Source organism: Entelurus aequoreus, linkage group LG02, assembly GCF_033978785.1.
Source record: "Entelurus aequoreus isolate RoL-2023_Sb linkage group LG02, RoL_Eaeq_v1.1, whole genome shotgun sequence".
NCBI classification, from domain to species: domain Eukaryota; kingdom Metazoa; phylum Chordata; class Actinopteri; order Syngnathiformes; family Syngnathidae; genus Entelurus; species Entelurus aequoreus.
This window is the reverse complement of record NC_084732.1, coordinates 27,243,850-27,260,631: the sequence shown is the minus strand read 5'-3', so window position 1 is coordinate 27,260,631 and position 16,782 is coordinate 27,243,850. Positions and strand designations below refer to the sequence as shown.

The 16,782-nt window shown below is 38.0% G+C and overlaps 1 protein-coding gene across 1 annotated transcript in view; it reads left to right on the top strand.

Moving 5' to 3' along the window:
• The first annotated feature begins 873 nt into the window (after positions 1-873).
• The window catches only part of LOC133632059 (secretory carrier-associated membrane protein 5-like), a 33,211-nt gene continuing 17,302 nt past the window's right edge, over positions 874-16,782 (top strand). The window contains exons 1-5 of the mRNA XM_062024303.1: positions 874-1,069; positions 6,760-6,804; positions 6,886-7,005; positions 13,695-13,851; positions 14,081-14,182. Of these exons, the coding sequence (XP_061880287.1) occupies positions 6,798-6,804; positions 6,886-7,005; positions 13,695-13,851; positions 14,081-14,182 (386 nt within the window). The 5' untranslated portion in view covers positions 874-1,069; positions 6,760-6,797. The remainder of the gene's footprint in view (positions 1,070-6,759; positions 6,805-6,885; positions 7,006-13,694; positions 13,852-14,080; positions 14,183-16,782) is intronic.

Sequence of the window (16,782 nt, the reverse complement as noted above, 5' to 3'; positions counted from 1 at the left end):
AAGTATAACCCATTTATCATTTATCTAACATTGTAACATTTATAAGTTAGAAAAGAAGATTATCATCCGATGTCCCAATTTTTTTTATCAGTACTTTTGTAAAGTTTAAACTGGCATTGTCTGTGCTACTTTAATTATACATGCACATACAATAGACAATGCAGTACCATGCAGTGGTGAGGGCTTTGAGGTTTATTAACGTGTGAATAATTCATCGAGGGACGACGTCATGGCTTCATGTAATCAGCATTGTTTGACATATATAGATAGATGGATACACTGCAGGATCTTGTCCTGGGATGTGTTGCATTAATATGTGCAGGTGTACCTAATATTGTGGTTTATATGTCCTTGACACCCTCCCAGTCAAAGCAGAGTCTATCACAGTGAAATGGCGACCTCAGCTGGCAAAAATATGTCATTACATTTACCCCAGAAACCCTTCTAACAGACTCAACGTCACTTATGTTGCATTCATGGAGTCAACATATTAAAAAACCCCTCTCAGTATGATGCAATGTAATGCAAACTACAACCACAAAAACAAATGCATTACCAGCCTAAGTCAAATCATGCGTTGTAAGATACAGTGCGAATAATAATTTTGTGGCCTGTGTGTGTATTTGCTGTCAAAATAATGCAGGTGACTCTGTGCCTGGTGAAGCATCTTTCATGAGGAGAAATCATCACAAAACTATCATTTGCGTAGCTTTTATCACCTGAAATAAGTGAATAACTAAAAAATATCCTGGATAAATACAAGTCTATATTGTTCAGCACCATGGACAGAGAGCTCCGTACAGGGATTGGATCATAAATACAACGTCAGGGATTACAATAATCCATGCCTATTGGTCTGAGAGGAGGGCAGCATTGGAGCCACAGATGATGATTGGTCAGAGGCCGGACTATCTGGGATTTAGGAAGGCTGTGGAAGTAAGTACTATAATCGACTAATGCTGCCGTTTGCTTTTCAGACACTATCTGATTGGAAGTGTCACATTCCCTAACCTGTGAGGCCTCAGGTGGTAGTTTGTGGCCGCATAGACAAAGCTGCTCTCTGGAGAAGGTAAGAAGATTATGTCTCTCTGTAATTCCTCTCTGCAGTTTTTCTTTTGTCCTCTTTTGTGTTTTCCGTGCATGTACACACACACAGAGTCCCTTGCGGTGGATGCACGCTATGCGTGTGTGTGAGTTTGTGAATGTGTGGGCCCCCTTTTGGGTGTGTGTGTGTGTGTGTGTGCGCTCGTTAGCATGTTATCAGTAACATTTCAGCATGCAACAAAGGGCATCAAATCCCCCCCACCCGCAGGCGCAAACGCCTTAATGACGTCGGCTTGTTTAGCCCCCACTGAATAGCCTTAATCACTATGTGTGGGATGGACTAATGTTGTGCACAAGAAAGAAAGCTGCATTTCTAAACGGAATTTGCATAGAAATAAGTTGTTTGGGTACTATTAAACTCACAAACTAGGAAATCGCCGTTCCTGGTGATTTTCAGGCCAAAATACCCAAGAATGACATACAATAAGGACTCTCGGGCTGGTTTATGCATTTCATAATCTATGACATTTGACCTCTAGTGGTTTTAGGCAGCATAGATCATGTGAATTGAATTGAATTAAAATGAGTTCATTTTGGTCATATACCGAATTTTTCGGAGTATATGACCGTATAAGTATAAGTCGCACCTGCCGAAAATGGATAATAAAGAAGGAAAAAAACATATAAGTTGCACTGGAGTATAAATCGCATATTTTGGGGAAATTTATTTGATAAAACCCAACACTTATAATAGACATTTGAAAGGCAATTTAAAATAAATAAAGAATAGTGAACAACAGGCTGAATAAGTGTACGTTATATGACGCATAAATAACCAACTGAGAACGTGCCTGGTATGTTAACGTAACATGTTATGGTAAGAGTCATTCAAATAACTATAACATATAGAACATGCTATACGTTTACCAAACAATCTGTTACTCCTAATCGCTAAATCCGATGAAATCTTATACGTCTAGTCTCTTACGTGAATGAGCTAAATAATATTATTTGATATTTTACGGTAATGTGTTGATTTCACACACAAGTCGCACCCCCGGCCAAACTATGAAAAAAACTGCGATTTATAGTCCGAAAAATACGGTAATCAACCATTTTGTGTGATCAATTTAACAGCACAGATTATACATATTAACAATCATACACATACACACACACACAAAGAAAAAGAATGACCGAAAAAGGAATAGGCTGAAGCCAAGGCTTATATTTGCCTATCCTATACATTCATTGAAAATTAGATTGCCTGGAACATCAACGTTAAAAAAAAAATCAATGGGATGAAAGTAATCATTGCTATATTTTATAATTTTCCATTATTTCACCTTTCAAGGCTTTCTTAGACTTTAACAAAGAACTACATGTCTTTAACTCATCCCTGAGCTTGTTCCACCATTTAGCTCATAAAACTGAAATTAATTTGTAATTTATATTCGTTCTTAATTTACATATTTCAAAAATCAATATCCCCTGTAAATTATAGTTTTCTCTTTTTTTAATTTAAATAACCAAAGAATACAAGCTGGAAGGCTGTTATTCTTTGCTCGAAACACAATTTCCATTAAAAAAAAAAAACGCAATATCTGAAAATGTTAACACATTAGAACTTATGAATAATGGTTTGGTAGGTTCAAAGTAGTATGTTTTGTGTATTATTCTTTTTTTTTTTTTTTTTTTTTTTTTTTTTTTTTGTGTATTATTCTAATGACCCTTTTTGGAAGTTTAACTATTGGGTCTATGTTTGTTTTATAAACATTTCCCCAAACTTCAACACAATATGTTAGATATAGAAAAATAAAATAATAATGTAACATATGCAGACATTTCTTATTCAGCATGTGACTTACTTTATAAAGAATAGCAATGGATGTGGATATCTTTCCCTTTATATATTCAATCTGCGGTTTTCCAAATAATGTTGTGATTCAGCATTGGATGGGAACTGGAAACATGAATTTTTATAAACTAACATGCATGTTTATTGTGTTTATTGTCCAAGACTGTGGTCCTAAATACTTGATTTTCCAGTTATATGGAATGTTACAAAAGATTGCAGCAATGGCAGCACATCTATTGCTTTGCCGTTCATCTTCAAGTGAAATATTACAAAACTCATAATTGATTTGGCTGAGAAAAGTAACAACAGACCAGTCTTCAAAAAGTCACATCATTTTGTTTTTGATGGTGTTGGAATTCTGTGAATAGTTGAATTGCGATTAGGCGCTAAAAAAATGTAAGAATGACTCCAAATTGCATGTAAATGTGGAAAAATTGAAACCGACTATCCCATGTTTTATTATTTTAGTAATAATAAAATACAGTTAATGCTTTAAATACCGTCTCTATTAAGTTGACCACAAGCTCCTTGAAGAAACTGCTGTGGCTATAGGCAACATTTTGATGTTATTTTTTTTTATCAAACCACAACATATCAGTAGTATAATAAATGTCACATCAAACATTCACACATTCAGATGTTGGTGCAAATAACTACTTTTCCTTTTTTACTTTCTCATGCACTCCAATTTTTTTGCAGAAGTTAATACTGCACATAAAATGAGTTTTCCAAAATTGGGAATAACAGCATCTGGCCAATTATTGCCCACTTCTTTTTTGGCTATGATGAGAGCATTTACAGCCTTGGTGTCCAAACTTGTTCCAGCAAGGACCGCATTGAGAAAGATTTATAAATGTGGGGTCTACTTTGAGAAAGGTAGTACATTCGAGTTGCTAAATCAATTCAATGCACACACTATAAGCTATTTTAGCAAAAAATCCACATATTTGCTTTTATTTACTTATAACTAACAAAGCAGAATCTAACCCCATCAAAATATTTTATTTTTGTTTACTAATTATTTAATTTGTTGAAAGGACTAGTTGGTACAATCCCTGGGGACTCCGCATGGCAGGGGCGTCCTCCTCCCTGAGCCAGGCTTGCACCTGACACCTTGTTTACTAAAATTAAGGGTCAAGGTCAAGGTCCATGTATTTATATAGCACATTTCTAAAACAGGCTACGGTCCCAAAGTGTTGTCCAGATTAAAACAAAAAGGTAAAATATATTAAAAAAAATAATAATCAAAATCAAAAATAAGCACAAAATATTCTATGCAAAAAACACAGTTAAAATGCATAAAAATTGTGCAAAAACCCCCAAAAGGTAAAACAGTAAAAATATTAAAAATAATACAATTCACATTCTATATATAAAACACAGTTAGAAATGGATAAAAAAAAAAATAAAAAAAAAATTCCCTACTAATGTCCAGCCCAGCTTGTGTTAAACGCCAGCGCAAGTAAGTGAGTTTTTAAAGAAGATTTAAAAGTATCGAGAGAGGTTGCCGCTCTGAGACTCAGAGGGAGACTTTAGGGCTTGCTACTGCAAAAGCCATGTCTCCTCTGGTCTTCATTTTCGACCTTGGGCCCTCTAAAAACACTGGTCAGACGACCTTAAAACTCTGACCGGGGGACCTTAAAACTCTGACCGGGGTGTACAGAATAAGTAGGTCAGATATGTATGGTGGAGCCAGCCCATGGAGAGATTTAAAAACAAATACAATCTTGAACTGAATCCTAAAAACAACAGGCAGCCAGTGGAGAAAAACCAGTACAGGAGTGATGTGCTCATGTTTCCTCGTTCCTGTGAGCAAGCGTGCAGCTGCGTTTTGGACCAGTTGTAAGTGACGAGTGGAAGACTGATTGATGCCAATGTATAAAGAGTTACAGTAGTCCAAGTGGGATGTTATCAGTGCATGCACGACTGTTTCTAACAGGTTTATGGGAAAGGTAAGAGTCAAGTTTTGTCAAGTTTACAAGAGTTATCAATAAAAACACTAAACGCCAAATTAGTTTTATTTCGCCGACTAAAACCTTTTTACACACACTTGAAAACTTACCATATTTTGCCAGAAATGCATACACATATTCAATATGACAGGATGCATGAAAATCATGTAAATCTCGGCCATTTTGGTTTTCAGTAGGGATGGGCAGCTTTCACATTTGAACTGATACAGTACCAGTTCTCTGTCCCTAGGAGTCAACGATGCACATTGTTTGTGTGAGGTAATAAATATTGTGTAGTATGAAAAAAAAAAGTTTTTATGTAAAATTAAAAAAATAGCTGATTATGAAAACCATGCTGTCCAGTTGTTATATCTTGGGTTTTTTTTTAATTACATTTCTCATTTGCAAGTATTATATAGTAGACTATGCATGCAGTTGCAAATCCAAGGCATTAGATGGCAGTAGAGTATAGACTACGGCAGAGCCATGCATGGAGAGAGTATGGCCAACTTGGTTTCAAAGTTGGTAGCAAACATAACCAAATATTGACCAATCATTTAGGAGATCCAGTGGCCATACTCTCTGATTGAAAATCAAAAGCCCCTCATGTGACTACAGGGTGCCATGTTCGCTTCTAACTTTGAATCCAAGTTGGCCATACTCTCTTTATACATGGCTCTGGACGACGGTGTGTTGCCTAGCTAGGCAGCAGTGTTTGCCGTGAAGTTGAATGCACCAGTCTAGTCTCATGTTGTGCCCTACAAAGTGTTTATACTGTAAGTATAGCACTTATGACACACCAGCTGACTGGGACATGCATCTTAGTTGTAGTTTTCATTACCAAATCTGGAGGTGTTAAAATCGGCATGTAAATTTGCTTAAGCTAATCATTAGCATGTATAGAAAACCACTGAAAAATTTGCATCGGGCTAGCCCATTTAGGAAAAGAGGAGCCTTACTTTACGTTTGCCATGAACAGCCCTTTGAGACACTTGTGATTTAGGGCTACATAAATAAACATTGATTGATTGATTGATTGAAGTTGAATGTACCAGTCTAGTCTCATGTTGTGCCCTACAAAGTGTTCATACTGTAAGTATTGCATCCATTACACACCCGCTGTTTGATTGTGACATGCATCTTAGTTGGAGTTTTCATTACCAAATTTGGAGGTGTTAAAATCGGCATGTAAAATCGCTGAAGCTAATCAGTAGCATGTATATAAAGCCACTGAAAAATTTGCATCGGGCTAGCCCATTTTGGAAAAGAGGAGCCTTACTTTACGTTTGCCATGAAGTTGAATGTACCAGTCTAGTCTCATGTTGTGCCCTACAAAGTGTTTATACTGTAAGTATGGCACTTATTACACACCAGCTGTTTGATTGTGACATGCATCTTAGTTGTAGTTTTCTTTAGCAAATCTGGAGGTGTTAAAAATCGGCATGTAAATTTGCTAAAGCTAATCATTAGCATGTATAGAAAACCACTGAAAAATTAAGGCTCCTCTTTAGGAAAAGAGGAGCCTTACTTTTTTGTTTGAGCGTTTTGATCAGGCATTTTTGCTTTGTTGGTACGAAAAATTGTAACATCACCTGGAGGCAGTTTGACTGAGAGCTGCTTGTGCGGTTGATTCCTCGCCAAGTGTTTGAGACAGTGTTTAGTCTGTAACTGGACGTATTGAAATATGATTTTATGTGACTCGATACTCGGTAGTACCGATGAAATGTGGTCAATGTTTATTAGAGTACTGAATTTGGTACCGGTCCTTGATTTTCAGGTCCCATTTTAGGGGGATTTTGAGTGGGGCCACACTTTGTACACCCGTGATTTACAGTATATACACCAGCAATGACATCATTGCTTATACAAATAACCCTTTAAGTCTTTTCTGATTCCTTATGGCAGGTTGAAGAGACTAGATTGGGGGTCAACCTGCTATCTTAATGGCGGGTCAGTATAAATCATTTTCTTTATGCAAGTTTCTCCCAGCATGCGTCATATGGTTGCCAAATATCTACCATCTCTTTGTAGAGCCCAACTTCCCCCCGCTGCCCGGATTCATTCCGCTCAGGCCGTGCTTCTACCAGGACTTTGACGAGATTCCCGACCAACACCGCAGCCTGTGCAAGAAAATGTACCACCTGTGGATGTGTGAGTGGCATTAAGACTACAAGCTTTACGTAATAACCGCTACTAAAAGTTACAAGACCCTCATTAGGCTGTGATGGGTCGTACAGATGGAATCATCTGTGTTACCACCGTCTGCACTCCTGATAGCGACAGTTTGCAACAAGAGTGGGACGCTTTACAAGGGTCCTCACGCAATAACAGCCTGTGCTATGGGTGGGTTTTATTTGTTCGCGAATAACTGAGCAGATGGTCTCAGTTTGAGCGTGGGGGCATTTAAGGATAAATAGAGTATGTGTAACTTTTGCATCATTTTATTGGCCCATAAACGAACGGTGCAAAGAGGCTGGTCATAAAGCCTTCACCCTAAAACACGTTTACATTTATGAACTATGCAAACAAGGCGTTGTTTTACGCAGAAAGAAGGGTTGGTAATTTCTTGAAAAAAAGTGTGAAAGGGAAATTGTAGGCATCTGGATTATTTTTGTTTGGTGAAGACGTTTTTACTAAGTGCAAGATCAAACGAGATGTGCATATTTTGGGGTAATGCAAATACATGGGAAACAAATTGTTCAATCATCCTTTTATGAATACAAAATAAGAAAACTAACAGCATAAGATAAATATTGTATTTTTTTTACGAATACAAACAGTTAATGCTCAACTTAACAGACTAAAAAATAAACATCAAAACCAGGGGTGGGGCCGAAGTGAGGGCCGGGGTCCAAATTTGACCCGTCGAGTCGTTTGATTTGGCCCACCAAAGGGTGGCTTCCCAAATGTAGTACATATTCATACTGACCTTCTAGCTCACTAGTGGTGCCCTGATCCGATATTGATATCACATATCTGTCCAATATCAGCATAAAAAAACAAAACAAGTATCGGATTATATCGGTAATTATGCATCAAAATTTAGACTTAGACTTGGACAACCTTTATTGATTCACAAGGGAAATTGTTCCACACAGTAGCTCAGTTACAAAGCATGGACATGATAAGGATGGTAAAGATAATGCAGGTATAAAGTAGACTAAAAATGTACCATAGTAGCAATATAAAATATAACATATATGTAATATTTACATATAATATATGCAGTATATAATATATACTGACATACTATATTATATTATATTTGTATGTAATATATACAATTTCCAATATTAGTTTAACTACAAGCAGTCCTGCAGCGTGTTTACTTGTTGGAGTTACAATATTGCAGTCTAGAACTGCACATTTGTCAATATAAACAAGTGTCAACTAATTATAGTTGCATATTGCGGCATAGTTGCGTAATATCGCTAAAATTCGTTCCATTTTGTCCACAAGCGATGCTGAGATCATTATTCATGCGTTCGTTACGTCTCGTCTCGATTACTGTAACGTATTATTTTCGGGTCTCCCTATGTCTAGCATTAAAAGATTACAGATGGTACAAAATGCGGCTGCTAGACTTTTGACAAGAACAAGAAAGTTTGATCATATTACGCCTATACTGGCTCACTTGCACTGGTTTCCTGTGCACTTAAGATGCAACTTTAAGGTTTTACTACTTACGTATAAAATACTACACGGTCTAGCTGCAGCCTATCTTGCTGACTGTATTGTACCATATGTCCCGGCAAGAAATCTGCGTTCAAAGAACTCCGGCTTATTAGTGATTCCCAGAGCCCAAAAAAAGTCTGCGGGCTATAGAGCGTTTTCTGTTCGGGCTCCAGTACTATGGAATGCCCTCCCGGTAAAAGTTAGAGATGCTACCTCAGTAGAAGCATTTAAGTCCCATCTTAAAACTCATTTGTATACTCTAGCCTTTAAATAGACCCCCTTTTTAGACCAGTTGATCTGCCGTTTTCTTTTCTCCTTTGCCCCCTCGCCGGGTTATTCCGGTTCCGGTGACCATGGATGAGATGCTGGCTGTCCAGAGTTGGGACCCGGGGTGGACCGCTCGCCTGTGCATCGGTTGGGGACGTCTCTGCGCTACTGACCTGTCTCCGCTCGAGATGGTCTCCTGTTGGCCCCACTATGGACTGGACTCTCACTGTTATGTGGATCCACTAGGGACTGTACTTAGAGGGGGGGTTTCCCACATATGCGGTCCCCTCCAAGGTTTCTCATAGTCATTCACATCTACGTCCCTTGTGTGGGCTCTGTGCCGAGGATGTCGTTGTGGCTTGTGCAGCCCTTTGAGACTTTTGTGATTTAGGGCTATATAAATAAACATTGATTGAACATTGATTGATATTACTCACACATACAAAGTCTCCAAGACAGAAGCGAATTAGAAAGTATCCAGTAACAAGCGTGTCTGCATCGTTCTACTTACTGCGTCATGAGCTTAACCACATTTTTGTGACCACTAGGTGTCGTCAAAAAAAATTATTACCAGTCCACTTCAACATAAAGACAGCATGATTATTAACACGGTTAATAATAAATATGTCAATATTTTTCATACCTACCATTTTTCTCTGTTTTACTAATTTTATTTGATCAAATATTTTCAAAAATTCTGCACAACAAAAAATCAATTATTGGGACGGTTGGAAACGAATTGCCACAATAGTCTGTGTTTGATCTAGGTGAACATTTGTGTAGCCATCTAAATTACAAAATATATATAATTAGATACAATAGTTTTTGATATAAAAAGTTGTCCCCCCTCCAAGGTTTCTCATAGTCATTCACATCTACGTCCCTTGTGTGGGCTCTGTGCCGAGGATGTCGTTGTGGCTTGTGCAGCCCTTTGAGACTTTTGTGATTTAGGGCTATATAAATAAACATTGATTGAACATTGATTGATATTACTCACACATACAAAGTCTCCAAGACAGAAGCGAATTAGAAAGTATCCAGTAACAAGCGTGTCTGCATCGTTCTACTTACTGCGTCATGAGCTTAACCACATTTTTGTGACCACTAGGTGTCGTCAAAAAAAATTATTACCAGTCCACTTCAACATAAAGACAGCATGATTATTAACACGGTTAATAATAAATATGTCAATATTTTTCATACCTACCATTTTTCTCTGTTTTACTAATTTTATTTGATCAAATATTTTCAAAAATTCTGCACAACAAAAAATCAATTATTGGGACGGTTGGAAACGAATTGCCACAATAGTCTGTGTTTGATCTAGGTGAACATTTGTGTAGCCATCTAAATTACAAAATATATATAATTAGATACAATAGTTTTTGATATAAAAAGTTGTTGGTGTAAACATGCTCCACAATTGTGGGATAAACCAAGTATATCCTATCCTATGCTATCCTAAGATTGCATTTAAAGACTAACTGCACTTTTTGGGGGAATTTTGCCTATTGTTCACAATCATTATGAAAGACATTATGACAGATGTATTTTTTTAATTGCATTGTAACCCATAATAAAAAATAAAAAAAGTCCACTTAGAGCGCAGCCAATGGGAGGTCCTGTATTCCGCCGAATAAAACCCAATAAAAAAAACATCCAAAAAAAATCGCAGACCATACTCCATTTATATTTTGTGACTTGAATATTAACCAAGTATTAGTGATATTGTTTTTATAAGCGCTAACACATACAAACTATTTATAGCGGCACTGTGATCACTAGCGCTTGTGCCAATGTTGACATGTTCAACTGATCAGCTGCTTCCTCGTTTCCTTGCTCGACGCGTCAAACGTTATTGTAGATAGTAAATCATGGCTCTCACCTGGACAGTAGAAGGATGAGGATGTATTCTGACAAGCTGGTGCACTTTGACAGCCAATTTAGACCTGGCAACGACAGGAAAATACGTTGTTTGGTTCCACCCTCCTTTTCTTCGAGAGGATTATGAGTCATTCTTCATCTAAACAGGAATATAACAAGATTCTATCAGTCAGCATCCTGATGACAGCAGACATTGTACAGTAAGTTTTGTTTTATTATGTTTGTTGGCTCTCATGAAGTCTGCAGTGAGTAATAATCAGTGATGTTGTTGAAAAAAAAAAGCAAAGTCGGAATGCTTTTTTAAAAATTAATGCGCAGCATATGCGTAAAATGATGAAAATACATAAATAATGACTGTTATTGTATATGTGCCTGTTAGTACATTACACATATACTTACATCATGTACATACAAACTCAATGGAGGTGTTTGGATGTTTTTAAGGGTTTTATAGGCAGAATAGAGCGGCTCCCATAGGCTCCATTGTAAGTGCACTTTTGATGGATTTATTTACTATTTAGAATGCATGAAAAAATACATATGTCGTCATGTCTTTCATAATGATCGTGAACGATAGGCAAAATTCCCTTTTAAGCAACTTGAAATATGTGCTTCATGCTAATATGGTAAACTCCCATTCATGAGTTAACTCAGACTTAGACTTAGACAAACTTTAATGATCCACAAGGGAAATTGTTCCACACAGTAGCTCAGTTACAAAAGCTGGAAAGGGGAAGAATGGAAAGGATAATGCAGGTATAAAGTAGACTAAAAATGTAACATAGTAGCAATATAAAATATAACATATTATATATACAGTATATAGAATATCCTGATATATTATATTATTATATGATATTATATTTTTATTGTCAAGACGGAGACTGTGGGGTGTTTGTTTTCCCGAGATGCAATAAAAGTTGGAGCGGACATGGCATGAAGGTAAGGACATATTCATTCTAACAAAGTACAAACAAAAGGGTACAAACAAAAGGGGCGCACAGGGCGGCGGTACAAACTTGACTATGAAACAAAAACTTACACTTAACGTAGACTAAGGACATGAAACAAAAGAACTGCTAAACGTGACATGAATGAACAAAAACTTACTTGGAACAAGCATGGAAACGATCATGGAACAATGGCATGAAATGAACTCATGAGTGACAAGGGTAACAGCAGATAATGTCGCCAGACAGACTGCCTGGCAACTGAAAGCTTAAATAATACCGACATGATTAGTGGCAGGTGCGCGAGTGCAAAACGTGAGACAGGTGCGTGACATGAGGACAGGTGAAAACTAATGGGTTGCCATGGAAACAAAACAAGGGAGTGAAAAAGCAGGAACTCAGTGACCTTGGTCGGGGGTGGGGGAGGGGTGGTTGGGGGCGGGGGGCGTGGTTGGGGGCGTGGTTATTTACAGCTAGAATTCACCAACTCGAGTATTTCATATATATATATATGTATGAAATACTTGACTTTCAGTGAATTCTAGCTATATATATATATATATATATATATATATATATATATATATATATATATATATATATATATATATATATATTTATTTTATTTACATAAAATAAATACTTGAATTTCAGTGTCCATTAGATGGCAGTATTGTCCTGTTTAACTTCTCCGTTCATGATGAGTATATCATTTCGGCCACCGTGTTCAATGGAGAAGTCTGTTCTACATATTTACAGGCAACATACACCTTCCCCTTCGAACTGTTCTGGATGAACTGAAATTCTTGTTTCCATTCGTTTGAATTCGTTAGGCAAGCTGTTTATATTGTGGGAAAGCGGACGTGAGAACAGGCTGTCCCCACTCAGTCTCAGGTCCGCATTGAGCTGGAGGGGGCGTGGCCTCCAGCTCCGGCTGAATACCGGGAGTTTGTCGGGAGAAAATCTCTGCCGGGAGGTTGTCGGGAGAGGCGCTGAATACCGGGATTCTCCCGCTAAAAACGGGAGGGTTGGCAAGTATGCACTACGGAAGCCTACAAACGACAGTAAAACTCACAACCAAAGTAAATGACAGCCTCTATATCAGTGGTTCTTAACCTGGGTTCGATCGAACCCTAGGGGTTTGGTGAGTCGGCCTCAGGGGTTCGGCGGAGCCTCCGCCACGGAGGTAAAGAGACATCCGACTTATTGTGTAAATAAAAACTTCTCCCTATCAGCGTATTATGGATACCCCCAAACAATGTTCCCTCTAATTTTCCATCTGATTTGCAGGTTTTTTGATTGATTGATTGAAACTTTTACTTGCAGATTGCAAAGCAAGAGAATACACAGTACAGTTTACACAGTACAGTACATATTCCGTACAATTGACCACTAAATGGTAAAACCCGAACACGTTTTTCAACTTGTTTAAGTCGGGGTCCACGTTAATCAATTCATGGTAATGTGTGTAAGGTGTGTAATTTGTTGTGAGTTCATGCACTGTGTTGGTTTTGTTCTTTGAACAAGGTGATATTCATGCACGGTTCATTTTGTGCACCAGTAAAAAAACATACGACTTCTTCTTGAATTTGAAAAAAACATATATATATATAGTTTTCACTAAAGAAGGGTTCGGTGAATGCGCATATGAAACTGGTGGGGTTCGGTACCTCCAACAAGGTTAAGAACCACTGCTCTATATATTAGATAGCTGGATAGATGGTCTAATTTTTGCCGTACAAATGCTTCTTCTTTTTTTTTTGAATAGGCTGTTATCCGAGTAAAAGTTAATCACTGTGAATATTGTCCTTTTGCAGGCCTCTTCTAATTTATTTGACTATAAGACGGTACGGATTGCCTCAACTGTTGTTTTTCTTGCATGTACTTTTCATATAATCCTGCTTTTGTTGTTGTTGTTGCATGGATGACATTTTAATTAGCATATATAGGTTTATAATGCATGCAGCTGCTGGCGTCTAATGAACCTAATGTTGTTTTGTCTCGTCTGAACGTGTCGGAGCTTTGAAGCCTAAATTACGTGTTTGTATGTTTTCGTTTCCTTAGTAAACTCTGCGACCCTGGCTGTCAATCTCATCGGCTGCTTTGCGTGGATGTTCGGAGGAGGAGGAGTGACCAACTTTGGCCTGTCCATCATTTGGCTGCTCATGTTTACGCCTTGCTCCTACGTGTGCTGGTTCAGGCCCATATACAAGGCTTTCAAGTAACCCATTATCTTATTATCTTGGTTTTTCCTCTCATTAGTTTGTGCAGGTGTATGTGTATAGTGGTCTGCTACCCCACTATGATCCAACAGGGGGCACTGATGTAGAAGTTTTTGTCCAATCTTAGCTCAGCCCTCTCTCAGTAATAATAACTGGCATGCACTTTGGATACAATGATAATTACATACAACACAACACAATAAACCTTTCTGATTATTTTCTCCTCAGGAGTGATAGCTCCTTCAACTACATGCTGTTCTTCTTTGTGTTCATGGCTCAAGTCGGCATCAGCATCATTCAAAGCATCGGTATCCCGGGATGGGGAGTCTGGTAAGAGTTTGCAAACAAAGAAATTCAATATCTAAACACAGCATGCAACATGTTACATATTTTCATATATTGCCAGATCCAAGACTGAACCACAATACTACCCTATTTTGAGAAAAATGATTAACTGTAAGTGTAAATGCTTTGATTATTTACATAAATCGCACAGAGACGCTGCGATAATTGGAAACAGGCAATAATTGGGGGAACTCATTGTACACATAAACACAAGTACGTTGGTCTTTGTTGTAACAAAGCTTCTTGGCAATACATCTGAAACCGTTCACGATAAAGCAGAGGTGTGAAGCTTGTTTTTATTGAAGGCCACATCGCAATTATGGCTGGCCCCAGTTGATCAATTGATGTGGCGGACTACATACAATTATGCGGCAGATTATATTGAATGACATGACGGGCGACTTTAAATGATGTGGCAGACCACGTCTAATGACATGGCGGGTCACTTTAAATGATGCGACGGGCCAGATCTGACCCCAGGGACTTCAGTTTTACTCATGTGTTTTAAAGCCTGTTTATTGACGTTTTAAGCAGCGCCATATTTGTAAAGACTACACATTTGTGGGACAAACAAGCAGGGCTGAGTATGTTGGCTGCACAGCTTACATTTTGTTTTGTTTTGAGCTCCTGATACCCCATTCACTGGTAAGAATGGGTCAGTAAGTTTCAACTCCATTCACTGGTAAGAATGGGTCAGTAAGTTTCAACCCCATTCACTGGTAAGAATGGGTCAGTAAGTTTCGGCTTTGCCAGGGGTCCTACAACCCTTGGCAAAGACTATGGAATCACCAGACTTGAAGGATGTTCATTCAGTTGGTTAATTTTGTAGAAAAAAACAACAGATAACAGACATAACACAAAACTATTGTAATTTCAATTAGCAACTTTCTGTCTTTAAGAAACACTAAAATACATCTTAAACATAAATAGTGGTAGTAACAGTTTCATTTTTAGATCAAGCAGAGTAAAAACATAATGGAATAAAATATGGAATCATATATGGAACACCTAGATCAGATTAAATCTGTTCATTAGTCTACAGTTAAAATGGAGTGTTCACACCTTGGAGAGCTGTTGCACCAGGTGGATTTACATGAATCATGGCCCCAACACAAGATATGCAAATTGAAACAAAAGGGAAGGACTATCAAACTTCTTCAAGAAAGTAAATCAACACACGATGTTGCAAAATATATAGATTGTTCATTGTCAGCTGTGTCTAAAATCTGGACCAAGTACAAACATGTGAAGGTTGTAAAAGGCAAGAATAGTGGTAGACCAAGGTAAACATCAAAGTGTCAAGACAGAAAACCTACAGCAATATGTCTTAAAAACAAAAAAATGCATAGCAAAAGAAATGAACAAATGGGTGGAAACTGGAGTCACCATATGTGACAGATCTGTAAAGGAAAACAAAAGCTGTCATTAACATCTAAACAAAAAACAAAGTTCCAATGGGCTAAGGAAAAGCAACTGTGGACTATGGATGAACTGGATGAATATCATATTCAGTGTGTCACGATCGGTGGGTGCAGCTTGCTGCGCGGTTGTTGCAAAATGGACAGCTCCAGACGACAGCGGTGAAGGTAGGATTTGATTTATTAACATAAATCACCCAACTACCAAAAACACAGGCAAAGAACAAAAAAGACAGGCGTGCCTAAAACACGTGAAGCTAATACTTAGCAGAAGCTATGGCATGGAACATGAAAACTTACTTGGTCAGAACGTGACATAAACAATGAAGCCACACCGAGTGACCGGAAAAGGCAGACTTAAAAAGAGTCTCTGATGACAAACAGGTGCGCGTCCAGAACACAAGCGGCAGGTGAAAATAATAAGTAGCCATGGTAACAAACTCAGGTGCATAAACAGGAAATAAAGGAGTCCAAAACAAACCGATAACACCATACATGATCCGGACCACGGATCATGACACAGTGATAAACCATGAATTTGCACTTGGCGAAGTGATGATGCTGGAACTTTCTTTTGGTGCCATTGCAATGAGATTTATAAAGACGACCGCCTGAAAAAAACCTTCACATTTCCACAGTCATTGATAATATGTGGCTGCATGTCCAGTCATGACACTGGGGAGATGTCTGTCCACTTGAACATCTGTGGTGGAAATTGAAGAAAATGGTCCATGACATGACTCCAACCTGCAAAGCTGATTTGACAACAGCAACCAGAGAAAGTTGGAGCGAGATTGATGATGCGTTCTCTTTGTCACTTTTTAAGCCCATGCCTCCGAGACTGCAAGCTGGAATAAAAGCCAAATGTGGTGCAGCAAAATACGAATGTTTTGTTTGTTTTTCATGATTCCATATTATCCAAGAATTTGAAATGACTATAGTTTTGTGTTATGTCTGTTATCTGCTTGTTCGTCTACAACAACTGAATGAACATCCTCCAAGACTGGTTATTCAATTTTCCAGGGGTAGTAGTTCTTGGTAATACATCCTATTCCATTAGAAATCATGTTTATCATAAATGGTGCCATATTGTTAGGATCATATCATACATTCAGTTTCGCTTTGTGTTTCCGATACCTCATTCACCGGTGAGAATGGGTCCTGCTA